Source organism: Pundamilia nyererei, unplaced genomic scaffold (genome assembly GCF_000239375.1).
Source record: "Pundamilia nyererei isolate P.nyererei 1_Seehausen unplaced genomic scaffold, PunNye1.0 scaffold00038, whole genome shotgun sequence".
Lineage (NCBI taxonomy): Eukaryota > Metazoa > Chordata > Actinopteri > Cichliformes > Cichlidae > Pundamilia > Pundamilia nyererei.
In genome coordinates this window covers 2,620,584-2,648,202 of record NW_005187439.1, presented here as the reverse complement: position 1 = coordinate 2,648,202, position 27,619 = coordinate 2,620,584, and the positions used below count along the sequence as shown (strand labels likewise).

General features: G+C 39.8%; 1 protein-coding gene across 2 annotated transcripts; it reads left to right on the top strand.

The window, feature by feature from the left end:
- The first annotated feature begins 23 nt into the window (after positions 1-23).
- Positions 24-23,157, top strand: LOC102214403 (serine/threonine-protein kinase N2-like). Of its 2 annotated transcripts, XM_013910185.1 has the most exons (21): positions 24-107; positions 2,479-2,965; positions 3,229-3,400; positions 6,162-6,313; positions 6,840-7,038; positions 9,062-9,184; positions 10,545-10,651; positions 15,439-15,582; positions 17,132-17,207; positions 17,298-17,490; positions 17,712-17,847; positions 18,127-18,170; positions 18,296-18,353; positions 18,458-18,549; positions 18,911-19,087; positions 19,237-19,299; positions 19,383-19,459; positions 19,625-19,767; positions 19,897-20,004; positions 21,271-21,351; positions 21,926-23,157. In XM_013910185.1, exons 3-21 carry the CDS (start codon positions 3,235-3,237, stop codon positions 22,127-22,129), a joined length of 2,343 nt encoding a protein of 780 aa, XP_013765639.1. In that variant the 5' UTR covers positions 24-107; positions 2,479-2,965; positions 3,229-3,234; the 3' UTR covers positions 22,130-23,157. The 2 variants fall into 2 exon arrangements, with proteins under 2 accessions (XP_013765639.1, XP_013765640.1); XM_013910186.1 differs by lacking the exon at positions 24-107 and having other exon boundaries at positions 2,446-2,965.
- Positions 23,158-27,619: the final 4,462 nt, after the last annotated feature.

The following is a 27,619-nucleotide window of genomic DNA, read 5'->3' as shown; positions in this document are numbered from 1 at the left end:
TTGTTGTAATATGTTAGATTTACTCAGGCCAGGCCGAAGCTGCCGACTCACACTTGCGCACTTAAAAAAAAAAGCTGAATGTCAGTTGGAAGAGCCTCATTCTGGTGGTCAGTGCTAATTAGCTGTTAGGAACGGTTTGACTCCGGTTCAATTGTTTTATTTAGTTATGAATACAAAATATATTTTGGTTGAGGTTATGGCCAGAAGGTTGCTTAGTTCTCCACTGTGCTTGTAAACGAATGTATGATAATATATTTGTATTTGCTGGTTTAGTAAGGAAAAAGACAAGCTAGTTGAAGTGTAACTGCATAATTACATGTCTTAGGTTCCTATTTGCTCATCTACTGCTATATATGTGTGTGTGTGTGTGTGTGTGTGTGTATAATTTCAGATTATCAAATTAACCGGTCATTTGTTGTGTGTACTTCAGCCAGTGCTAAGCTTCTAACTTAAAACTAACTGTAAGTTGGAAAAAGGAACTCCTTACTGGTGATCTGTGTTAATTTACTGTTATGAATGGTTTTGACTCTAGCGCCATTTATTTAGTGAAATTTGGATTTAACAAAATTAACAAAGTTAAGGTCATGCCCGGGAGCTTGATTAGTTTCCTACTGTGTTTACAAATGAAGCTATGATAAAATATATTTGTATTTGCAGTTTTGGCAAGGGGGAAAATAAAATACAGGTAGTGGATGTCTAAGAGCCTAAGTAAGTAAGTAAGGTCCCTATTTACTGATCTACTGCCATCTGTTCGCTTTGAATCCCAACCAAATAAAAGTGTAAAAAACAAAAATGAATAATAGCTTAATAATATCATATTTGATCATCAAATTAACTACAGTCATCTGTTATATTTACTCAGGCTACGGTTAAGCAAACTTAAAATAAAGCTGTAAGTTGGAAGAAGGAGCTAGTCTGTGCTAATTAGTATTAGAAAATTAGCTACATTTTTAAAATTTAAATTGGAATAAGGATGATATTTTATTAAGGCTATGTCCAGTATCTTGCTTAGTTATCCACCACATTTATAAACAAATCTATGATTAAAACGTATTTGCTTGTTTAATAAGGAAACATTAAAGCTGGTAGCGGTGTACCACACCTATTAGTGTAGTCTCTTCTTCTTCTGAGCTATTTTTTGTAAATGTTTAATTTGATAAGAATAAAGAAGATACTTTAGGTAAGGTTATGTCCAGTAGCTTTCTTAGTTATTCACTTTACCTATAGACAAAGCTATTAAAAAAATAAGGTTTCCATTTGCAAGTTTAAAGAGTTGATAAACAATGTACCATGTGTAACAGCCTGATTACAACACGTGTATGGTCCCAAACTGCTCATTTATTGTCATCTCCTCTACAGATCACACCGCAAATGAACAAAAACCTCCAAAGAATTAATTGTGGTCATCAATTAGGTTTATTACATCTGAATGGAAGTGGAAAGTAGAAACTTCATTCTTGTATTCTTGTTAGTTATACCCAAAGTAATTTTGTGATTTACGTATAAAAAAATCTTACAATGTAGTGATGGTTTTGTCGAGTAACTGTTGTAGTCTTCACTGTATAAGCAGGGTTTACGACTACAAACACGTTTGGTATGCATGCCAAAAAGTGTCTGTCTGCCAGAAAGTTATTGCCAATGTTTCTGTTTGTTATTTATGCCTAATACCTTTACTGATATTGGTAAATAGACTGTAGTCGACAGGATTTATGAAAGCTTTACTTATAAAATGAAGAAATTACCTGTTTAGTAAGTATATTTAATACAGAGTTATTGTACCTTCTATTGTTCTACATTATAATTAATCCAGTCCTTTTTGGCTACTTTACTTAACTTTTTAGAACTGCTATTTTATAACTTTGTGGCGCCCTCTTGGACAGATCTCTTTTGGAAAATTGATTTTTAATGTAATTTACATTTTATATTTGGATAAATAAGGCATATGAAATAGTTACTTTGCCAAAAACCTACCTTTTGATAGGAATGTTCTTTCTGGCTCAGAATGACTCATTATAATTCATGAGACATATGTTGGACAAATTACAGGCCAACAAATAATTTACAGCACTTTAAATACTCACAATCTTTTAAAATAAAAAAAAAAAAAAAATACTAGAAATCACCTTTTGGCATGTACACGTTTTAATGAGACAATTTCAAGCTGGTGGATGTGTAACAGCCTAATTAGGGCAAGTGTGATGGATTGTCTGTTCAAGTGTGTTATTGTGTAGCTACGTTAATTGCTTTCAATTTGACAGGCAGTAAAGTGGGAGACCACAACCACAGAGCTGTCATGCGTGACTGTTAATCCACGCTGTCAGTAAAAAACAGCCAGACAGGCTACATCATTATATCCAGGAACTCATTTCCCACCTCCTGCTATCAGTGTAGTTATTTAAGTCTCTCATCTCATTCTTGTTAGAGGAGGTTAAACAAATCTCCTAAGCACCGCAGGCTCTTCTCTGCTTTGTCCCAAAGAGAGCACCAGCAGCTCTGCTTGCCTTTTGGTTGGTGGCAGAGCAGGAACATGTGGTCATGCAACGGCCAATGCCGAGCCCTGAGAAGGCAATCGGTGCTGTCAGAGCAGCAGCAGCAGCAGCAGCAGTGCTGGCACTGGAAAGGAACTCTGCAGAAAGAAACCCATCTAAAAGAGACAGGGGAGGGGGGGTTGGATTTGATTACAGACCGGAGGATGAGGATGCAGTGGGAATGGCATGTTGTAGAGGAAGAAAGAAGAAAACAAACAAGAGGACAGGCTGTTTGATCAAGGTCTAAAGATGTAGGAGCTGCATCCCAGGAAGCAGGCAGTCAGTGTGTCTGTGAACGCACCATCACATCAGGGGACTTGTTGTGGTTCAAGGATAGTGAAGGTGGAGAGGCGCAACCTGAGAAGTCCCCTCCCGCCACTTCCACAGAGGATGGCAGATTAATCCTTATTCAGCAAGGAGCGAAGAATCACCCCGAGGTGAGTGAAGTGCAAAGTCATAGTGTTTCCATCGGATCTGAGCAGGTTATTCACACTTAGTCCATGTCTACTTTCGCTCTTGTTTTGGTCCAATATGTAAATGAGTTGTGTGTGTGCAACCCTCTCTCTGGTGAATTCCTCACGTTACACCACACGTTCCACTAAACTCTGTCTGTGTTCAATCAGCATGCTGCTCCAGTCCCAGCTGACCTGTCTGTGATGAAGTGAGGCTTGTTGTCTCTTGATGTAATGTTGTTATCCAGGATCAGATGTTGTCCACGGCTCAGCAGATGCTTCAGGATAGCCGCTCTAAGATTGAGCTGATCCGACTGCAGATTATCAAAGTCGCCCAGGCTGGCAGCAGCAGCAGCAGTGGTGTTGATGGTGGTGGAAACCCTAACAGCTCCACTCATGGAGGTCAGAGTGCTGGGACAAGTGAGTCCCCCTATAATACTCTGTTCTTCTACTTTATTTAAGTGTGCAAATTACCTTGAAAGAGGCGTGAAATCATCTATTATATTGCCCGTGGCCAGTCACAACAATTCTGTCAGATTTTCAAATAACTTGTCTCGTTAACCCAGAAGGAGCAACTGAGTTTCCAGTGCATGCAGATATGTGGTTTGAAAATTTAGTGCTTTAATGAAGGTTTTGCCAGAGCTTCCATTTTTTGAAAGGGGATTATCTGTTTGACTAATGTTTTCCAACAACAGATCACAATTCAAAAGCTTTTCTTGTAAGTGAAAAAGTATGAATTTTTGATCCAGAGATACTGTGATGTGAGTACTTTAACATTTCCTGCCAACAGTCTCCTGTCCCAGTTATGATGAGAGTATATTGCACTAGTGAAACTGCTCTGACAGGATTATTAGAGACAGAGTGTAAGTGTGACATTTAATTCTAAACTGGCGATACGTGCCATTTGTGAAACTCTGAAAGTAATGTTTAAAAAAAACTATTCCTGCCTGACGGAATATGAGACAAGTAACTCTATACCATGGCTCCTCAGGTCCCATTTCCTTTCTTGGACCTCTGACCTCTTTTCCTCTCATTGATTTCTTAAAATGTTATCATCTACAGCTAATAAAGGCCCTCTTTACTACAGCAGGCAGTTTCATTCACTGTATCCAAGTGTCAGCAGAATGTGTAAAAGCAAAGGCCGACTCTAGCAAATGATTTTCTCAGTCCATCCATCCATCCATCCATCCATCCATCCATCCATCCATCCATCCATCCATCCATGCGCCTCCTTCACCTGTTTTGATGGGAGACTGATGGATTTCCAAGCCAGTCAAGAGACATAATCAAGTCCGGTTGGATATTCCTAAAACACCTCATAGGAGACGTCCAGGAGGTATCCCTAAACATTAGCTCCTTTTGATGTGGAGGAGTAGCAGCTCTACTCTGAGACCCTACCAAACACCAGACACCCTTTGTAGAAAGCTCGTGTTCGTCATTTGAATCCGTGACCTCATTATTTTGGTCACTGCCAGCAGCTTGTGGCCATAGGTGAGGTCAGTAATATAGATCGACACCTTTGCTTTCAAATTCAGTTCCCTACAGCAGACCAGTACAGCATCTGAAATAATACAGCAGCTGCACAAATCCCCCTTTCAACCTCTATTTCCCTCCTTCCCTCAACAAGAGCCCCAAGATACTTCAACTACGCCTTCAATTAAGACAGCAACTCGTTCCCAACCCCAAGTGAGCACTCCTCACTTTTGACTGAAAACCATCACCTCAGACTCAGAGGGGCCAGAAAAAGTGTGATTCACTAAGTCACAGGCCAAACCCAGAGACCAAGACAATAATAATTCATTGACTTATGGTTGAGTTGATACCATACATTACATTGGCATTATTGTTGCGGTAGCAACCTTTCCATTGATGTTGCTTTGGTTAAATTTATTGATACCTTTAATTCTCAAAAATATTCCTAAATATATTTCATGTTTCAGGTGACAACAACAGTCATCCGAACCAAGTTATATTGTTAAGTAGACCTCCATATGTATCCATATTAATTAAAAATACCCTTTTACTCTTTTTTTAAAGTACTTCCTAGTCTCACTCTAGTGTATATGTCAGACATGGTGACAGCGAATGAACCAGTACAGCCCCTCTGGTCATCCAGCATAAATCTACTAATAGTTAGGTACTCCTTATTCACAGTGGGTCGCCACAGTGTGCAGCTCCACTTTTTGAGTGTTGTACAGTTGATTCTATTGCACAATGATTCTCTCTGTTCAGTATTGTATTATTATTTTTTGATTGTTTACAGTTTTATTTGGTTCACTTTAATTATTTAAAAATGTCTTTGATGTTTCAACCACTGTTTTAATTTGCCCATTTTTGTTACATTTTGTTATGTCTTATTATCAGTAATTAGGTCAGTCATCCGTGAAGTGTTCTGAACTGCATTTACCTCTATGCAAGGTATATAAATAAAAGAGAGAGATCTCTAGTGATCTGATGATCCCTGTCAGCAAGCATTTGGTGAGAGTGGGAAGAAAGAACTCATTTTAATAGGAAGAGAACCAGACTTGTAGGGGTGGGTGCAGGGAAACAAAAGAAAGAAGAGAGAGACAAGGACACAACACCAATTACAGGAGAGAGAAGACTCGAGTTAATGCAGTAGTGGTGTGTAAATGCATGGGGATGGTAGAATAAATGCTACCTAAGTGCATCATGGGAAGTTCTCCAACTGCCTGAGCCTATAGCAGCATAACTAATGGATGATTCAGGGTCACCGGATCCAGTTTGCAAACATCTACTTTTAGTAGCAGACTAATGAAAATTCAAAACCAAATAAAATCAATCGAATAGAACACAAGTGTAATTACTCTGCAGCTCTTGTCAGTCACTGGTTTTGATTAATTTTAAGAATTACGTTTAAACCCCCACCCCAAAAAAACAAGCAGCAAGAGAAAACAGGATTCTTTCACTTCTGGGTTTATTTCGTATGCAGTGTTCTTCTTCTTGTATCAACATAGCAACATTTGAAGGGTCTTCCCTAGCTGCGATGTTTTAATCCTTCCTTTTAGAGCTTTTCTACATTTCAAAAAAGTGTCAGCTGAATGCCAGACACATAGAAAATGTAGTGTTTTTAACTCAGTGACATTTAAGACAAAAGGGTTTACTTCTTATTTAGGAATACTGATAGCAGGTATCAAGACTCTCTCTTTCTCTTCCCTCTCAGGGATATCTCCCCTCACTGCGAGTCTCGTGGATGCTCGCTTGGTAGAGTTGCAGCACTATGTGCAGAGGGAGTCAGATGCATTGGTGCTGGCCAAAGATGTGGTGAAGGAGCTTGAAGGGATCTCATCGTTGGACCGGAAGGCCCTGGCTGAGGTAGGACTCTCAGTCACATTTATTTTAAAGTACGTCAGAGGAGAAAGGAGTTTGTTTTAAGGCATGTCTAAAAAATCTGAAGAATTTTCTAAAAAAAAAGAAAGAAAGAAAGAAAGAAAAAAATGGAGACTGGCTGTACTGTGCAGCTAAAACTGCTTTTTCAGATGGAGGATGAACTGAGGGGCGGCACCAAGGTCCAGTATCAGATAAAGAAAGATGATTTTGAAGTGTGATTCATGCAAGACTATTATAGTATAGGGTAAGAACAAACATGGGGCTGGAAATGTTAAATATTAACTTTCATGTTTGCTCTGGTTTGTGTTTAGTTGTGTTCTGAGCATCACTTTCACTGATTAGCTAATATAATAAAAACACAAAATAAAGCAAAATAAATAAAAATATAAAATCTAAAGTCTGAAAAATATATTTATGTTGGAAGTAAAGCAGCACAAACAATATCCAAAAATACTAAACAGCCTATATTTAAAAGGCCCAAACAACAATATAGTCTTTATCTTCTTTGCAGGCTCAGGCTCGGGTGCAGGAATCCTCCCAGAAACTGGGTCTTCTGCAGCTTTCCCTGGAGAAATGCCTGAAGGAAAAGAAACAGGAGCCTCTACAGCAGCCTGCAGGAGGGGGACCTCCTTCTACCCAAAACCCCACAACTGGGTGTCCCCTTTCCACCTCGCCATCCGTCTTCTCCATCAGACCTGCCTCCTTAACCGGTACCAGCACAAACTATGCTTTTTCTGAGCAGTAGCTACATTTAAAAGTGTACTTTTAGAGACAGCTTTGTTTGCAAATTAATTTACTAGATCATACTTCAGATATAGGTATAGTCATGGGTCAAATGTTTCAATAATTTGACCCCAAAAATCTGTAAGCATATACTTAACACAGTTTTTAGTGAAGGTTGCACAGTGCATTAAGTATGAATTAGCCTGTCAGCATTATCTAAAGCTAAAATGGACAGTGCATGAGAGGGGGGAAGGAGAGTGTGTCGGCAGGGTGGAGTGAGTGAAGACGTGTGTCAGGTGGGTTTGTGGCAGGATAGAAGCGAGCGTGAGAGGGAAGGTTTATAAGATGGTAGTGAGACCTGCTCTGATGTTTGGTTTAGAGATGGTGGCACCGAGAAAAAGACACAAAGCAGAGCTGGAGGTGGCAGAGGTGAAGATATCGAGGTTTTTTATTGGGAATGACCAGGATAGACAGGATTAGAAATAATGACATCAGAGAGACTGCTGAGGATGAGCGGTTTGGAGACAAAGTTAGAGGCGGGACTGAGAGGATCAACTGGGCAATGGATGTTGAATGTGGAGCTTCCAGGCACCTGATGTAATAAAGGATGACATGTAGAGGTTTGACAGAGGGGATGCCAGCGAGAGGCTGAGATGTAGACAGATGATCTGCCATGGCGACCCCTAAAAGGAGCAGCTGAAAGGAGGAGGAGCCTGTCATTATTAATGATGGTTTAAATACCTGAAATCTCTCTCCATGACTACTTTAAGATTGACTATCATACACGTCACATCACCAGCAGCCTAAACCATCAATACAATTCTTGTTTATGTCAGATTCTGATCCCACCATCTACTCATACAGCAGACCAGGAAACGTTGCTCCAATCTGGTCATTCTGCTCTTATCGAATTTATCATAATCAGGTTGTTTTTAATCTTTATTATAGTCTGTTGGCCATGGTTCACTACTAAACATAATGTGGTGATCAGAAGTGGAAAATTACAATAAAATAATGTTAAAAACAAAATGCGTGCATAAATGAACCCACTCAGTCATTTGGAGATTATGAGACAGACCTGATTTTCACGTTTTAAGGGATTATTCAGCTTCTCATTTTATTTTCTTTAGCTCCACAATAACCTCCTGCTCCTGGAAGAAACTAACAAACAAGCTTACAGAGGAAACTGAATTTCATGAAGGAACGGCTCTCTTTAAACACAAATCATTCACTTATTACAGAATCATATGTTTAATTATAGACACATTTTATGTGTTAGTACATTCAGAAGACCGGAAGATAACTGGATTTAACTAATTGCAAGTCTACTAATTAAACACTATTTTTAAGTAGTTATTCCCAGGAAATCTGTGTGAAATTATTACTGACCTTTAAAAATCAAACACCTACATCTCAAAGAAAGCTTTATGTTTTTTTCCTCTCTAACACACAGCTCTTTCTAGCGGCACCATTCCTGCCCAGTGTTGGAACATGGCTAACCATACGCTGACCTCTGGCAGTGGATAATCAGACATGTAATCTGCTGGTTTTGGACAGTTCACTTGTAAGCCCATCTCTCCCTGCTGGAGACTAAAAAGGCAAAAAAAAGCCTCATGATGATGATGATGTAACGAGGAGACAAATCCTGGAGTTGCTCTGTATGCGGCGAGCATTCAGATCGGGTCTCACTCGGGGTGATTTTGTGCTTCACAGCTGTTAGCAGTACGGAGAAAGGGAGAAAATGAGGATGTGAATGCTCAGCGAGCAGCTCCAGACAGCGCTGATTAGAAGCATGAGAGATTTATTCATGCAGAAAAAGAAAAGGTTTTATTTTAAAAGGCTCCATTCATTTTGGTCTTAAATGCAATTCATTACTAAGGACCTGGGAAGGGGAGGCATTGTTACATAATGTAGTGATTAAGTATTTTGTGAGAATATAATCGTTTAGTGATCATTTCAGGATGTTTTTAGAATCTTAAAGTTTGTTTTGTTTTTTAAAAATGTCTTTAGGCAAACTTGAAGTCCGGCTTCTTGGATGTGAGGATTTACTGAAACCTCTGGGAGATTCAGAGCAAGAAGACCATCCAAACCCTGCAGAGACACCAGCTGCTCACAAACCAGACGGACCTCCAGGTAAGCAGACATTTTGCATTTTTAAAATGTTTCCTTGGACACGAGTGATTTCATCTTAGTTGGAACAAAGAAATATTTAAATTGACGTTTTTATGTTCATTTATAGTGCCACATTTTTGCTTTTGCACTCTACTAGGATAGCTTTGCATCATTAACAATTCAAAATAATTTTTATTTAATTTACACTGAGCCTTTGTGCAGCACTTCAGATCATCTTCTGACTCAAACAAGCTCAAACAACATCCTAACTTCTCCAACAAGCCAACTTTCTTCTGATTGGCTGTCTCTTGCAAGCAGAAGGTTTGACAATCTGGTCACTTTTACAGTGTTTTCTAAATGGATTCAGTAAATGCAAACACTTTAGAGCATACTCTGCACAATAAAAGAAAGATTATTAAACAGCTTTATTAATTCCAGCTCACGTGAGATTACATTTAGCTGCATGAATAGTGTGACTCCCGGTCTCTGTTTTAAAAAGACATTTACATCAGTATGAGAGTGCCACAGTGTCACAGCCGAACACTGAAATCTGGTGCTGTGCTCAATGGGTTAACCTACTTTTTTGTGAAGTATGGAGTGCTTTTAAAGGTAATCTATTACAATAAGTGAGCTTATTACTTTAAATTATATCATATCCTCTGTCAAGGGTGTTGAAAGGTCCTTTGTTAAATGCCCTGACATTTAGTTGTTATTTTCCTAAAATAGAAGATAAATAAACCAGCATGATTTCATAAGCTTGATCTTTTGGAAGGCGAACCGTCTGGCTCCAGTCAGATTCACATGATACTCTCAGAAAAGTACTTTTGTACCATTAAGAGTACGGTGGATAATTACTGGGAGGTACCCTCTAAGGTAGTGCTGCTGGACCATTGACAGGTGTTTCTTATTCATTAAGGTACAAAGCACCTCTATGCGTTGCACCTGCTCAAAACCAGCCTTGAACCTTCAATGTAAAGGTACAAAGAATAATATCTAGAAAAAGTTGCGTGCAGGGGTGCGCATTAATTTATTGTTTATTACTCATTCATCCATATTCTACTGCTTTGGTGGGTCCAGCAGACTAACCCCAGTTTCTGAAAATAAAAACCTTTTATAGAAAGCTCTCAGGTTGAATGTTGGATTTTCAAAATTTAAGACTTCAGTTAGTAATACAAAATTTATCAGGATGATTTAGTGTCATATTTTCAGTATAAAAGCCCCTGATTAGTTAGACAAAGTTGTCAGAATTATTAGAATTATGTTGGATTTACAAATTAAAAGCACCTAGTAAATAAAATGAACATTCATGTAAATCTTCACTGCTGTAAAGATCAAGCCTGTTCAGGACACAGCCAGTAAAACGTAAACGTTTGTCTCACAGAGATCAGTGGTGTGCTCAGGCTGGATGGCAGAGTGGTCGGCCGGACACGCTGGGCATCCGTCAGCAGGCTGAGCTGGGACCAGACGTTCTACATCCAGCTAGAGCGGGTGAGTCCCTACACACCATCAGATACTTAGTTAACCACGTTAACTGAGGAGTGGGAAAACAACAAAGTAATAGTCCATTTTTATTTCCTAGCATAAGTTATGTCAATTTATCAGACTGTTGCTCATCTCTTTTGTCATAATGGGTCTCATTCAGTGAAATGTTAATATACTAAACACAAAGTGCACATTCAAAATTACCATCAGATTCATGAAACATGTTCACTAGTCATTTTTGTTCTGACCGCAGAGCTCATGTTAGTGAATCAGAATCATGTTTCTCACCATCTGCAGTCTGCCACGTCACACAATCAAACATATTTACCTCAAGCTGTGGAGACGAAAGCAGTGAGGATGGTTTAAAAGAAGCCTGCACCAGTAAAACAAAAAAATTCAATCAGAATCAGATTTTGAACCAAGGAAACTGAAACAACAGGTTGGCATGAATTAAAGCAACTGGAGTTTAATCACCAGGGGACTGTCAGAAACCTGGGCTTTGTTCCAGAAGCAGGTTTAGTGAAAAGAGTTTATTAATCCTGAGATCAGGGAAACTCTAGGTTTTCTGTTCCAGAAAGAGAATTAACGTAAACTCTGACTCAGTTACCATGTAATCTGTGTGATCTACACGTCTTTACTGTCAGGCTACAGCTGAATAATTTGATTTACAAATGAAATGTAAAATCTGCTCAAATTCCAGTGGTATATATTAAGAAGTGAATTCTGTAAAACCAGGCTTTCTTTGTGTTAGCTGGCTCGACAAAACGAAAAACCCCAGTTGAACAGGGGTTATGAACGGTCTGTGTCAAACCAGGATTCTGCTTCAGGCTAAAAGGGGGCATTTCATGTTTCACATGACTCGTCTTCTGCAAAAAGGGATCGCTCTGAGATCAATCATCGCTCAAACATGCTGTAAATACAAGAATGAGTTAAGAGGAGACGCTTCCAATTTTAAACTGAAAGAAGCATAACTTACCACGGCCACCCTTGTGAAACTGACTTTAAACTCAACGTTGCTCACTAACCCACCAGTCTCACTCCGTAGTACACCCCTCGGCTTCATCTGTTAATGAAAATTTGGGTAAATAATGACTGGACGACGCAGAAAAATAAAAGGCCCTAACCTTTAAATACTTGTTGCCGTGGTGAATTAAGTTACCCGAGCTCCAGTAATGAGGGCTTTCTTTCATCACTCATGGCCTTAACTCAGGGTGACGATACTCAGAGTTGATTGAACTAACTCTGATCAGCATTTCTGCAAACAAAAATCTCAGGGCTACCAGTCGCAGCATTAATTAGCTCCGAGTTTCTGGAACATCATGTCAGGGCACGCTCATGTTTGGCAGCTTTTACTAAACTTTTTGATCATATCAGTTATAGTGGGAAGTTAAACTGCAGAAAAACAGAGTAGCACATATTTTCCTCTCGTTTTCCCCATGATTTAAACCGCTGCGACGGCGAGCCAGCTTTCAGCATTTGTGAGTCATTTTTCATGTTCGCTCTAATCCACACCGCCCACGTTCAAACTGGCCTTCCTGCCCATTTACTTCCCTCCCAATCATCCTGTTTCTAATTACAGAAATGAGGCGCTGTTTGAATACTGTTCAGTTGCTGTGCAGCACACTTCAAGGAAACAAGATCCATTACAATCTGTTCTTCTTGTTATGACCTTTGTCTGTGTGACATTGATGCAGATAAAAACAGCATCAGCAGCTTAGTACATGCTGTAGTAACACTTCATGTGCTGACAAGAACAATATAGCAAGCACCCAACCATATAGACTGTACAAGGGCGCTGTGCAGGTCAGAGAGTAATCAGACTACACACATGTATCGCAATGAGCAGGAATAAGAACCCACATGTAGGAGGCAGAAGTCAGAAAGCCCCAACAAATAGCATGTTTTGATGGCCAATGAAATGAAGTCCAAATGAGAACAAAATCCACAAAAGCAAAGAGGTCAGCAAAGGGCAGGCACATCAAAAGATGTCTTCATAGAGGGAAGATACACAGATACACAGAGTGCTGATTAGGATCAGACACAGGTGAGGACAATGAGACAGACAGACATCTATCAAAATAAAACAGGAAAGGAACAACCAACCATTTCTGAAACAAAGAAAGACTAAACGTGAATGGACTAATTCGGGGAAAGACAGAAGGACAATGATAAAGAAAGCTGGACTAAAGAGAAGAGGGTGGAAACAAGAAGACTAAGAAGAAACTAATAACAATAAAAGAAACCAGAAACACCCAAAGTCACTGTAAGAACATGAAAGTTAAAGAGGAGCCAAAACACACAAAACAGAAAGTCATCACCATGAAAACCTTAAAGTGTAAAACTGGAACCAAAGACTGAATAAAGATAATAAACAACAAACAAAGAAATCTAAAGTCCAGTCTATAAACCCCAAAACAGAAACCCAAGTATGTTAATTAAGAATTCAAAACCCCAAAACAACACAAAGCCAAGGACCATGACAGTATGAAGAGACTCCTCTCAGGGACATATGAACTGGGAGAAACAACATAAAACCAAAACACAGCCCCAAGGTCTTAACGAGTTCCTTTGGAAAGAACACAATTAATTGAAGCACACTTCTTGACTATTTTGAGTTTAGTTCAGAAGAACTGGGACAAAATAGACAAAGTCAGGAGTAGAAGATCTCGTCAGATTCACCTTACACTGTGTGCCCTCGCCCAGCCCAGCCCTCTCTGTTTTTCACCCGGCACGGCTGCAGTAGGTAAGTGCTTCTCTGCACAGCACATTAGGCGACTTCCAGCGTAATGGATGGTCAAATGAAAAGTGGAGATGAGAGAGGGGGAATAAAAAAATAGATGCAGCTAAATGGTGAAAATAAATCTCAGAGAGCAGGTCAGTCAAAAAGTCCAGTTAAAACAAATAGATTAAGCTTTTATGCATTGTTGTAGTTTAAATTCGGTGAGTGTGAATGAAGTCTTACAATACTTTGGCTGGATGCTTTACTATAAACATAACCATCTGAATGCTTATAAGACGTCGGCTGATGGTTTTGCATGTGGACTGATGTGTTCCTGGTGAGCTTTTGATTGGCCCTTTCAGCCTTAGCACACATTGACAACTCAGTCAGTGCGATCTTTTCTGCAGTTATGGATACAGATGCTCTGCACATCCTCTTATTTTGAGTGCAATTCCTTTGCCATGAGGAAGAAAGAGAAAATCTGATGTGGTTGCAACCTTAAATAACGCAGAGCCAGTGATGGAGTCGAGTTATCGTATTGAATTATTGTTTCACTCCACCCTTGGATGCTTCTTTACACTTCTGTGCTGCTCTGAGATTTTACTCTCAGCGAGCGCCTCATTTTGCCTCAACCATATAAGCCACGAATCCCAGCTTAAGAGATTAAAATATCACCAAATAACCATGAAGAACGAGAACAAAAGGGTCTGAAAATAATTAATAAAATTCCAAAACCCATCACAACAAGTCCAGCACCATGAAAATTATATCTAATATAATAGTTATTCAATAAATGCTTAACAATTACAGTTAAAATCTACAATCTACACATGTATAGATATGACCTTTAAAATAAAGTAGCTGATTGCCTGATGAAGTTCTTGTATTAAAATCTTGTAGATGAATACAGTTTTGTGGGCAGTGAGTAAAGCGACCCTGACGTATCTGCAGCCGTAATAAGAGCTGCTTGTAGCTTCTTAAATATGCAGGAAAGGTGATTCAGTGCTTCATTTATTATAGCAGAGGATACACTGAGCCATCATTAATGTGTTTTCCATTTCACATGATAATCTGAACCTACAACTGCAGGTAATAACCACAGATAAATTCTGAACATTACTTTGCTGTGACAACATTTTTAATGTATAAAAATCATGATATAAATAAAGATTAAGAGCTATAATTGCAGTCTTTAGGGTTATAATGGAGTTTTTCACTTTTTTCACTCATCTTTTCACTCTATAAGCTATTTCATTCTTTCTTTCTTTTTTTTATTACAGCCTTTGTTATGTTCCTTCACGTCTTTCCTTGTTTTTGCCACTTTTTCCATGAAGTTAAAGTGACTAGTAAAATGAGTTTTTTCCTCATCTGCTGAGCCCTACTCCATGTTTCACTGGCAGGAAGCCATTAAATTCTAGTGTATCGTGGGTGCTGTTGTGCATCATGATGAACCGAACCCTCCTACCCATTACTCCAGCAGTGAACATTCTTGCGCCATAGACTAAATTGTTGTTGCAGTTCAGTCTGAGAGCAGCAGGGGTCGCCCTCTACCTGCAGGTATTAGTTCATCACAGCCTGAGCTAAAGACATGCTTAGTACTGTAGATGCTTGTTTGTTTCAAGTACTTGGTTTCCAATTTGCAGTACAGTAAGAAAAAGAAGAACATCCTGAAATTAGCAAAGAACAATTAACTTTGCTGAAGATATTGTTTGACATTTTGATTTTTAAAAACATCAACGATTTATTCACTAACAGCTGCAAACAACCTTTGGCTCTATTAATTAGAAACACTCAGTTAAACTGAAATATAATAAGTAACTTTACTCCTCTCACCAATCCACAGTGAAACTTTAAAGACTCCAGCAAATACTCACAGGCTTCCTTTAATCTGATAAAAACAGCCTCATAACAATGAGTCAGTGATCACAAACATGATTGAACCTCTGCTAAAGATTCTCAATTGCAACAGAAATGAATCACAACATGTTGCTACTACTTTCAGTCATGGTGGTGCTCACTTCCCGCTCAAACCTTCAGTCTGTGTTTTCTCTGCTGGTCCTCGCTCTGCTGGCAGTCCCGGGAGCTGGAGGTCGGTGTCTTCTGGCGGGACCAGAGGGCGATGTGTGCAGTCAAGTTCCTGCGACTGGAGGAGATGATGGAAAACCCAATCATCAACCAGGGGATAACTTTAGAGCCACAGGGCCTCCTCTACACTAAGGTACATACAACCACCTGCCTTGTGTACCGTGCAGTGGCAAAAAACAACAAAACATAGATACACACATACAGCATAAAGAGAGCAATCGGCTTAATCATATTATACTAGATATACACCAGAAAAAGTTGTAGTAAATGCCGACATTAAGCCTGATAAGTCATCCACTAAAGTTAGCCTCAGCATCAAACCAAGTTCCTACTGGTCACATCCAGAAAGGCAGGAGATTTTAAGATTTTAAACTAAACACTAAACCTGACAGGAAGTCAATGCAAAAAGACTGGAGGCGATTAACAGATGAAAAAAACAGTGGATTACAATAATCCAAGTGAGAGGAGATGAAGGCATGAACAAGCATCTCCAAATCACTTTTTCAGACTAAAGTTTAGCAAGATTTACTAACTGGAAAAAACAAGAGTGGGTCAGAGACTTTTTGTGAGCATCAAACATCAAGGACTGATCAAAAATGATCCCACGGTTCCACATGTTAGAGTTTACTGTGAATGACAGGGACCCCACTAGCTGCTTGAGCACTGATGTTCTCAGGAGCAATTATTTGTCACCTAGCCTTAAGACAGTCGATTGAGCTGGATATCCAGTTCGTGAGGTTTCAAAGAGAAGTACAGTCGAATGATCTTGGCATAAAAATTATAAGAAACTATTTTAAAACTGCTGATAATATGACCTAATGGGGATATACAGTGAATATAAAAGAGAACTTAACCAAGAAAACTGAATGATAAAGAAGCAAAATCAGACCAAAACTCACCCACCGAACCCAAAAATCAGTAAACCAGTGAGGTAAACCAAAATCACTGCCATGCTGTTTGACCTGTGGATCAAAAGCTGATGATCAGCGGTTTCAAAGGCTGATGAAAGCAAAGACTTGGAACAGTCATTCTTATCTGCAGCCATCAAAAGGTCATTAGAGACTTTAATGAGAGCTCTTTAGTGGAGTGTAACTCTCTGAAACCAGACTGAAAGAATACTGTGCATCTCCAAACCTTTTCTCTTGTTCTGGAAGGCTTATAAAAGGAGGTTTTTAGATGTGGTGGCAAGTGGTAAGTGGCAAACTTAATCTGCTCAGTCTTTTGTTAGTCATCCAGCCCTGAGAGGAGGGAAAATCAGATGCGAACGTGCTTTAAAAGTGTTCAGTGAGCTGTTTAAAGTCAATATTATTTCATTTTAACATTCTCACATTAATCCAACACACTTCAGAGTCCCATAAAGAGCTGCATGTTGACAGATTTCAGTGTGGTTGCAGGAAATCTAATATGCTCCACATTATGTTCTGATTCAACAAAGTAGAGTCTTATCGAGGAACAGAAATCTAACATTGGGTGAGCTTTGGCACCACACTCACAGCTTTGAGCCTTTCACTGTGACACTTTGCCTTTTTTCTGTCTCAAATTAATCCACACATTAATCAGATAGTGCCAACTATTACAGCCAATAAGGTGCAATATTAGCCATGCTTCTTCATCCCAGTTGGATAGAAATGCAGTTAATTTCTCAAAAGTTAAAAGAAATCTGTTTGATTTGTATTTTACAGCTTCGATTTATTGACACTGTGCTCGAACGGCAGCCAAAGCTGAGACGTCAGCGGTGCATCTTCACTAAAGAGAGAGGTACAAACACAAAAGCCCCCAAACAGATTTATTCAGAATGAATTTGTGTTTCTGCAGTGAAATGATGATTTGATTTGTTTTCTTTGTCAGGGAAGAACTTTCTCAGAGCAGCCCAGATGAACATGAACTTTGCCACTTGGGGTCATCTGATGATGAGCATCCTCCCTCGCTACAGCTCCTTCACCACATTCAGCTCATCTTTCTCTGCGACCCCTGACCTGGTGGCCAACAACGCCCCCCATGCAACTGAAAAGGAGCCTCAAACTACCACTTCACTGCCAAGGTATGAACTAATCATAAGTTCATCTCACATTGTGATAGATAGTTCTTATTGTGTATTTTAGCTTGATTTTTTTTATTTTTATGCATATAGTACTGTGAGGAGATAAAACTTTTCCAATGATAATGTCAGTAGTTTGCCTCCAGGTCCTGGCCTCTCTTAGTATTTTTTGACTCTCTACTATCTCACTACATTTTTCAACACTTGTCTCTGTGGGGCTGCAGCGAAGCTCCAGTAATCAGACTGAGCATCACTGAGGATCAGCCCTCTCCCAACATCCTCGACCAGGAAGAAAACACAGCTGGCATCATCAGTGCAGTGCACCGAACATCATCTGTGCCCACACTGCAAGAAAAACTGGTAAGTCATTAGCAATAGTTGACACGCCAGTGCATTCAGAGTTTACACATTTATATATGTAGCGAGAGACAAATTAGCTTTAGAAGAGTGAAACCGTATCCAGTAACAGATTATAAGCACTAAGAGTAAGGATCTAAAGCCACACTGGCAGCTTTGTGATGTGATAACGGCCAAAAACATTAATTTTTCTGCTGATATCACAGGTTTAAACAGCAGGTTTTAGAAGATCTAAACATGTTCTTATTGAGCTCTAATTTGCCATTGAATTTTTATTTGCAGTCCTCCGTAGAAGAAAGCGAAGATCAGCCTGTATCTGCTCTAAAGTACACACACACACACGCACACACACACATACATGTCTTCACACACTTCACTCCACGTCCTCTTCTAAAAATTAGGAATTAAGCACCATCCTTGTTTTCTATTTTTGTTCTTTTTTCCCCAAAAGGATGCAGGTGGAAGATTTTAAGTATATCTCAGTTCTTGGCAGAGGACACTTTGGGAAGGTAACAGTTTGAAGCTTTTCTGTAAAACACTGTGACTGAGCCAAACGTCTTCTCTTGTTTGTCCTCAGCTGATCAGGGTTAGATTTGCTGTGAATGTTTTCCAGGTCCTGCTGGCAGAGTTTAAGAAGACCGGAAAATTGTATGCTGTCAAAGCTTTGAAGAAAAGAGACATTGTGACTCGTGATGAAGTGGACAGGTGAGTGGACAAGAATGCTTTAAATCTGCATGCAGGTGCACGATTATCAATAAGAAAGCTCAGATTATAGATCAATGGGCTGCGTTTGAGTTTTTCCTTCACTCAGTGTCTCTTATGGCCTATAAATAAACTGTTTTTGTATCTAGTTTCTAATCGTGCTTTCTAATGCTGTAAAGTTGGACATTTAAACACTGGAGTCAAGGGGAATTGACTTCCTTTTGGAACCAGCCTCAAGTGGTCATTAGTGGAACTGCAGCCATGGACGTTATTACTGAGCTTGACAAGAAAAACTCACTCTTTGCAGCTCTGAGGATAATAGCTGAGTGTAACATGAGCTAATGTGATGTATTTTTTTCTGCAGTCTTATGAGCGAGAAGAGGATCTTTGAGATGATCAACGCGTCCAGGCACCCGTTCCTCGTCAACCTCCACGGCTGCTTCCAGACCAGCGACCACGTCTGCTTCGTCATGGAGTATTTACCCGGCGGTGACCTCATGATCCACATCCACAATGATGTGTTTACCGAGGCTCAGACCAGGTGTGCATAAAAAGAGTAAACATACTGCCTGAGGGATTTCCAAATATTGATTTGTTTTCTTTCCCTGACAAAGAAAACAAATCAAATCAATGTATTTTTTAAGGTGTTGTTATCCAACATCTCTGATCTGTTGTTGCTATCATGTACAGGTTTTACTCAGCATGTGTCCTGCTTGGTTTAGAGTTCCTGCATCTGAATAAAATCATCTATCGGTAGGTGATAAGTGCCAAAGTGATCTCACGTTACAAGAAAACATTTGGCACCCTTCAGTTTGTGTACTCTGTGTTTTACACAGAGATCTGAAGCTGGACAACCTGTTAATGGATGCAGATGGATTTGTGAAAATCACAGACTTCGGACTTTGTAAAGAAGGTGAATCCATTCAGCACACCTGTCTGTACTCTAATTTCTGGCTCAGCACAAGTAGCAGTAGCCACATTCTTACCTTTTATACTACTACCCAAACAGAATCAGTTTTACGATTTAAACTCTCCATACTTCCATCTGAGAGGACTGAAGTGTGTGATGTATCGGTAGGGATGGGACACGGCGATCGGACCTCGACTTTCTGTGGGACTCCTGAGTTTCTTGCCCCTGAAGTCCTGACAGACGACAACTATACGCGAGCAGTGGATTGGTGGGGGATGGGCGTCCTCATCTACGAAATGCTTGTTGGAGAGGTTATTCATATATAACCTCATATTCAGTTCAGCTTTTGCTGAAAGCTTTTAATATCATAGTGATCAATGCAAAGTTCCACAGTTCATCTTAGTTAAGCCTAACTCAGCATCTTTCCGCCCTCCTGCTAGTCTCCGTTCCCTGGTGAAGATGAGGAGGAGGTGTTTGACAGCATCGTTAATGATGACGTGCAGTATCCAACCTGCATTCCTCCCAATACTGTCGCCATCATCCAGAAGGTATTTGCCTTCATTTGACCTCTTGCGTCCTGCATTTCTCGATTATTTTTATAAGTCACACATCAAGTTGTGACAGGATTTTAATTCATTTTGGCCATTTATGAAATGTTAAGTACAATATGCATAGATAACTCTTCTGTAAGGTAATAGAAACTCATTGCTTTATCTAAATGTCAACCAACCAGCTGTGCAAATAGGGCGCTATGAGCCACGAAAACCCCAGCATCTATTTTTATAGCCATTTTCCCATCTAGGCGAATAAACACACATTATCACATCAGCACCTACAGCATGTTTAGAATCACCCGTAAAAAACATCTCTTATCACTGTAAAAGGCAGCTAGAGTTCACAGAGGAAACTCACTTCATCCAGGAGTAGGGATGGGTATCGTTTAGGTGCCAAATCGGTACTTTTGAAACGGTGCTGGTGCTTAAATGGTGCTCGAACTGGTGCTTAAAGAATGGAGAACACAAACTTTGTCCAAAAACCTCTCATGTTTTTATTTTTAGCAGTCTCTTTTTTTCTGCAAAATGATAAGCACCGTCCAGCCCCACGCACGGGGCGATCCGCGCTAACTCGCTAATGGAGATTTACCACACCCGCAGTAGATGTGCTTGGTGTGAGGTCTCGCAGTAAGCTATCAAATACAGTGCATTTCTCGGCTTTTAAAAAACGCTACGCATCACCAGGTGTTTCATCAGATTCGAGGAGTTACCTCTTTTGCACAGTATCACATTAAAGCACTTGTTGCAGGCTGCGTTTGCCTCTTTTGCTGTGAAGTACAGCCAGACTTTTGATCGCTTCGCCTTGGGCATTTTTAATCTGTAGCTCTGCTCTAAAAGAAGATACGTACCTGGGCCCGCCTACTATCCTTGGAAAGGTAAAATGATTGGCTAGAATCTAAAGTGTGTGACAGCTCAGGAAAAAAAAGCACAGAAAGAAAGCACCGAAATGTGCGCTGCTTTTCGGTCTGGTTACTACCGTTTATGTCAGATTATGGCACCGGATACTGGTACCCATCCCTACTCCAGGAGGTTCGTATGTAGATCCTTTTTGCAATGAGGTGATCGAACTATTTTTTTGCATAACTCATATTTACTTCTGAATAATATTTCAGAAAGATTCTGGTGAAAACGTCACAATGCACCACACACTTTTTAGAACCTAATCCTAGAACCTGTAATTACTGATTTAAATTTGAGTATAAAATACGGCGAGTAATGAATTTCAACCTGAAACCTGAAAACATCCGTGTTTGTTCACAGCTGCTGAAGAAGAATCCACTAAAAAGGCTCGGAGCTGGAGAAAGGGACGCAAACGAGGTCAAAGGAGAGAAATTCTTTGAGGTATTGGATCCATATCAACTGTTTGTCTTCACTTTCTTTCCACTGAACTACTCTCCGACACGTAAACATCTAAACAATATGTAAACAAGCTGAGTAGTCGTTATAATCAGTGTCTACTACTCCTGATTCAGCCTGATGAGTGATGAAGCGCTGATTAGTACTGATTAGACGGTGACTTAACCTGTGCAGACACATCAAAGCTTTATAAGCACCTCTATCTCCTAAATTATTGATTGATGAGTCAAAGTACTAAAGCTAACCTATTATTGTTGTTTTCTGCTCCATGTTTTTATTCTCTGATTCTGCTACAGTAGCTTTGCATGATTCACAGTTCAAAATAATCCTTATTTATCTCAAACTGGGCCTTGTTGCAGCCACTCCATTCACAAAGTAGTTGTTTTAGCTGTTTTTAGCATTTTTTTCTTATTGCCTCACCCTCGACAACACAAAGTTTGAACTATTTTCTCGATGACATCATACACTGCCAGGATTAGAAAAAACTGCCTGAAACTGAGGAGGTAGCATAGTCTCACAGGGATAACCTGTTTTTTTTAACTTTGTGGCTCTTTTGCAGACCATCGACTGGGAAGCCCTGCTAGCGAAGAAAGTAACGCCGCCCTTCCTGCCGTCGATCAAGGAGCCCACTGATGTCAGCAACTTCGACAGCGAGTTCACTCAACTCCAGCCAACCCTGTCGCCTCCCTCCAAGCCCTTCAGCCTCTCTGCCGAGCACCAGGAAGTGTTCGCGGACTTTGACTTTTGCGCCTTGCATGGGTGAAATTTAAACTGATGTGACCGCAGGGGTAAATTACAACCAGAATGTCCAGGTTAGTGTCCGCACTGGCAGGTAACCCACGTTTATCATAACCACAACCCTCCTATGGCAAGCTACTTTATTTATATATTTTTAGATAAAAAGCATTAAAATGCATTAGTAGGGGTTTACAAGAACAATGACAGGACTTTTATATTTTTATATTTTGGTCTGCTGTTGTGTTAGTTGATTGGTTAATCAGTCAATCATTAAAATTGATCAGTTATGAGTCCTTAATTGAGTACAGAAGTGAAACATTTGCAGATTATAACTACAGCTGTGAGGATTGCATTCCTTTTACCATTTAATTTCAATCCCTTTTTAAGGTCTGACTTCAGACTTGTGATTGCCAGTGGCCTGTGATTGATACCTTTTGACAGCTTAGAGATTGTAAATAAAAACTACAAAAAAACAAATGAGTAGGTTAAACGAATAGTTCAATATTTTGAGAAATAAGCGCAGAGGCTCAGACAGTGATATCAGTCGATTTCGAGACTCTGCACTTTACAGATTTGGTTGCACTTCATTTTACGCCGCACTGATGAGACTTAACGAGATGGCAGTAAGTTCAAATCGTTCCCTGTGAGTGCCAAGGCTTCCATTTGTCATCCATTCTGTTCAAATCTTCTTTGGATTGAATTTTAAGGCATGCACAAAGGGAGGAGGGTGTAAGCATATCAGTCTCAGGATCATGTCTCTGCCTTAGAGATACAGCGAGGAGTTTAGTCATTCAGGAGCAGCTTAGAGTAGAGCCATTACTCCTCCACATGGAAAGGAGCCAGGTGAGGTGGTTTGGGAATCTGACCAAGATGCTTCTTCAACACATCCTAGTTGAGGTATTTTAGGAATGTCTAAGTAAGAGGAGACCCTGGAGCAGACCCAGGACAGGCTGGAGGGATTAAATCGCTTGGCTGGCTTAGGACTTGCCTTGGTGTCCCCCCAGAAGATCTAAAGGAAAAGGTTTAGTCTGCTGGCTGGCTGGATGGATGGATGGATGGATGGATGGATGGATGGATGGGTAGGTGGGTGGATGGATGTCAAATCCCTTCCAGCCTGGATGTTGTTGTGAAGTTTGTAAATGTAATATAATTATCTGATCAGATACAGGTCATAACTCTTGGATGATTATCCATGGTTGCCAATGTCCATACTCATATTTATTATTTATTTTCTCGTCTTACTAGTGTGCCATAAAATAAAGTGCGAGCATAAATCTTGCTTGATTCCAGCTCAATGAAAGTTTCCCAGCCTGTCTTGATGCTGACTCTAAATGTTTCCGCAACTCCATCATGTTCAAACTGATCCCATGGCTAAAAACGCTGACTGTTCATGCTGTCATTGATCTGACAGCACAACAAAGATAAATAAATAACCAGGCAGCATCATTTTTTTGTGTTTCTGACTGAGCAAACAAAGTGATAGTGACCCTTTATAATCTCTGCAGAGAGCCAAAGTTAGCCCGGACCACCAGCCTGCTCTCACCTCCTCCTGCTCGTAGTTTATTTCGGAGATCTGGTGAAAGGTTGAAACAAATCTGATAGAGACAGACACGGGATGCTTGAAGAGTCTATACCTTTATCACCTCTAGATAAATATGCTATGTGCAGATCAAAAACAGGAGGTTCAAAATATAGTTCTGAATTTATAGTAGCTAAACTCTAATAATAGATTTTCATTTAAACTGTTGAGAGAAATGCTGAACTACAAATATCCTGGCTTGTGTCAACTAAGCCCTCACATGTTGTTATTACGACTTCACCTCATGTCGCTGTTATTTCCTCTGCGACACTACACGGGTTTCTCCTTTAGCGGCTACGTCAGAGGGTTGTGCATAAAACCAGGCATGTGCAGCTGCCTGCTGTGGCGATCCTTGTGAAGTAGCTTTGTTTTACACTAAGTGGTTTTTGTAAATTTGCCTCTAATACAGCAACAATTTGGGTTCCTTCATGTTTATTTATAAATGAATGAAGTGAATAACTGTCACACACTTCCCCAACTGTTCATTCTCACTTGATCGTGCATCAGTGCCAAGCAATTACCACATGCATGAAAGACGAAATGTCTCATGTATGATGACATGATATCACAACAAGCATGATGATATCACACAGGAAAGCTACAAAGAGGAAGACCGCTTTGCGGTAACTTACACAAAAACACTGAAGAAGACTCAGATTAAATCGACAGCCTGAAAATTAACCAAAGTTTTAGAAAATGTGTTTGAGCAGCAGATAGATCCCATCGAAACTTTATTAAAATGAGTAAAAAGAACACTAGATTATTCCAAAGGAAAATCATTAGCCATCCCAAAGCCATCTGTCAAGTCCTGATTTTAACACTAAAGAAACCAAAGCTAGGAGATAATCAAAAGTAACAAATTTAGTAGTAAATGTAGGTAAAAAGCTGACTTCATATGCTATTACTTGTTCTGAGCAGCTACCTGTCCCAACACTTGTTTCTGTTCCTCTCCTGTATGCCACGGACACATTCAACCAGAGCAGGTTTACTATTGAAACTATGATCATTTACATGATAGTGAAGTTCAGATTTTGTAGTATAGAATTAATTTGGTTAAATTTCTCATCTCTGGTACTTATAAAGTTTGAAGTGGGCCTGTAAATGTGGACGTCATAATTAAACAATCATCTGATTCTGAAGGGGTCAGATGGGATTACCTCCTGGTTCTTCCTGATGCATATTTATCATAAATGTGCTTTCAGTTTGATTATGTCCACTCAGATGATAACATGGATAAACCTGGGAGCATAAAGTCATCTTCATAGCCTCTTCAAGCCTCCTGTGCGCTGGCGACAGATAGAGCTCGCTTTGTGGCCTTTGCTTATCATTTTCTTCTCCTGCAGAGGTTCAGTATGTGCTGCCGTCTCTATGCATCACTGTGACAGGCTTTGCCCACTGCCTTGACCAAACAGATGAAACAAGCTACTCTGACTTCTGGTTTAAAACCTTTTAAAAAAAAAGTGTTAATTTCAGTCCAACATGTGTGAAGTCATTCCTTCGTCTCTGTTACAGCAGTAGGAAGCGCATGGCACTGTGGTGAACTCGTGCACTAGAAAATCCTGTAATCACTAGCAGTATAAAAGAAGCCATAGATAATCTATTATAGCCATACTAGTGATAAAGTATCTGTATTTTGAATTTAGTGACTCATATTTAGTGAGCTCTACTGATATCAAGGCAATAAAAAATAAAAAGAGGAGGAAAAAGCCCTGATTTTGTTCATGTGCTCCTAGAAATCCTGGAATTTGCCTGCAGCTGGTGACGAGCTGGGGTTCAGATGAGGCCTGGGGCTTTAAAGTGTAACTTAACACTAAATCCATCGTTTGATCAGCAGCATTTCATATTCAGTCATGTTTACTGTACAGGTCACTGATCCGGTTTCAGAGAGATATTGACGGCCTAAGCACGAGACATCCATGAATATTGTTTTCTGGGCTAAATCTGGTCAGTGTGTTACAGGCTTAAAAAGACTGACATCCAATAAAGTGAAAGATGAAATGTCTTTTTTGGCTATTACAAAGACTTGAATTCATAGTCACAGTTACTGAGGCCAAAATCCAGTCGAATTAGGTTCAGAAGTGAGCAGCAGATTACTCTAGCAAGCTTTCAAAACTGCATACAAGCCATTAATTTGAGCAACTCGTTGACAAAATTAGAAGTTTACCCAAAGGGTGAATGGGATTTTCTCCTGATTTGTTTTTTTTTTTCAATAAGGAAAGTCAAAGTTACAACTTCAAACCTTCAGAGCTTCTTTATCACATTTGTATTGTAAAAAAAACCAGATAATTACAAAGATACTTATTATGACACACTGAAGGGGCTTTGTGTCATGTTCAAGACTTGAGTCAGGACCTAAATGCGGCTTGCTCACCTGCTCAACCAGGTGAGCCGTAATGTGCCAAAGTGGAACTCTACTGGTGACAGCACCAGAATAAAAATTATCCAGGATTGGGAGGAAAAAGGGTTTATTTCACTGATTCTAGGCATCTTTTTAACAACTCAAGAGTTCCTATTTTACCTTACATTCACACGTGTGGTGCAGTAGTTAGAACTGTCACCTTATAGGCTGGGTTTTAAATTCAGGGTCAGTAGTTGTGCATTTCCCTGTTCATCCTGTATCTGTGGACGCCAAGTGCGAGCCCTGCAACCCTGACCTGGGTAGGAAAAGAAAGATGGCTGGATGAATTCACATGCTGGGACATAAAGACTTCTAAAAAAGGCAGCTTTCCACCTTTCACATCTCAGTGCTGCTCAAGTTTTGTTTTGTTTTTTTAACTGGAGTTAAAGCCCCCAATAAAGAAAAATCTGCATCACTGCATCAACTTGGCACTGGAGGGCCTGCTTTCCCTCTCTCAAATATTGTTTTGCAGTTATTTAACCATAGCACACACCATTTTGATCATATAAAGGGATGTATTCAGGGTGTTATGTTGCTCTTTAACAGCTCTGAAGGCCACCTCTGAGCAGGACACTGAACGCTGCACTTGCTGTCAGCTAATTTAAGAAACCATAGCAGGGCAGTCAGGTGGTTTAACTGTTGTAGCACTTTAAGTTTATGCTGCTGAATATTACATGTTACTTCTGTGTCAGTACTGTATGTATTTATGTACTCTATGTATGTACGTGAATCCTGACTGGGAATGTCAGTGTGTACAGATGTACTCTATAACGATATGCATATCATCTGTGTTTTAATGTACTCTTTGTTGTCAATAAATACAAACAGAACATTACAGTTAAAACTTGGTAAAAAATGAACTTACTGACATCAGTTTACAGGCAGGTACCAAACATCAGCAGGTTTAAAGGCATTTAGTGTAAATAATGTGGGGTCACCACTCTCATCACTTAACAACAGAAACCTTCACAGCAGGGATGTCAAACTTCTCCCTTCTGTCAGCGTTACAAATTTCACACATGGACCAGATTGGAGTCTTTGCTGAGCCAATTCTGGCCCCCGGGCCTTATATTTGACAACCGTGCTTTACAGAGAGCAGTGACCAAACCTGAGTGTTTCAATCACATTTAGTGCTTATTTTTGTCTTTTATTCAACTTTAAAAAAAAAAAAAACAAACAACTTATGTGCCACTTGTACACTGATATTTTAAACACCACCTAACTTCAAGGCAAGAGAGCTCAGTTTGACATTCAGAAAACACTTAACATGGATCTGCTTTTCCTTCTCTTCCTCTTTCTGACTGAAGAGTCAAACATAACTGAGAGCCAAAAGCTGAGATTTCAGACTGCTCTTAATGCTCAGATTCAAACTTTTCTTCTGTTCTTTGTATATCCCTAATATACACTCAACAAAAATATAAACGCAACACCTTTGTTACTGCTCCCATTCCCCATGGGATGGACGTAGAGACCTAAAATTCATTCCAGATACACAATATAACCATCCCTCCCAAACAGTGGTCACAAATCTGTCCAAA

What these genes read in the sequence shown, in the direction of transcription:
- LOC102214403 (XM_013910185.1), top strand. Translation starts at nt 3,235, where the DNA reads ATGTTGTCCACGGCTCAGCAGATGCTTCAGGATAGCCGCTCTAAGATT. An exon ending in CAGACCTGCCTCCTTAACCG is followed by an intron (nt 7,039 to 9,061) that starts GTACCAGCACAA and finishes AAATGTCTTTAG; the next exon opens with GCAAACTTGAAGTCCGGCTT. An exon ending in CCACACTGCAAGAAAAACTG is followed by an intron (nt 17,848 to 18,126) that starts GTAAGTCATTAG and finishes TTTTATTTGCAG; the next exon opens with TCCTCCGTAGAAGAAAGCGA.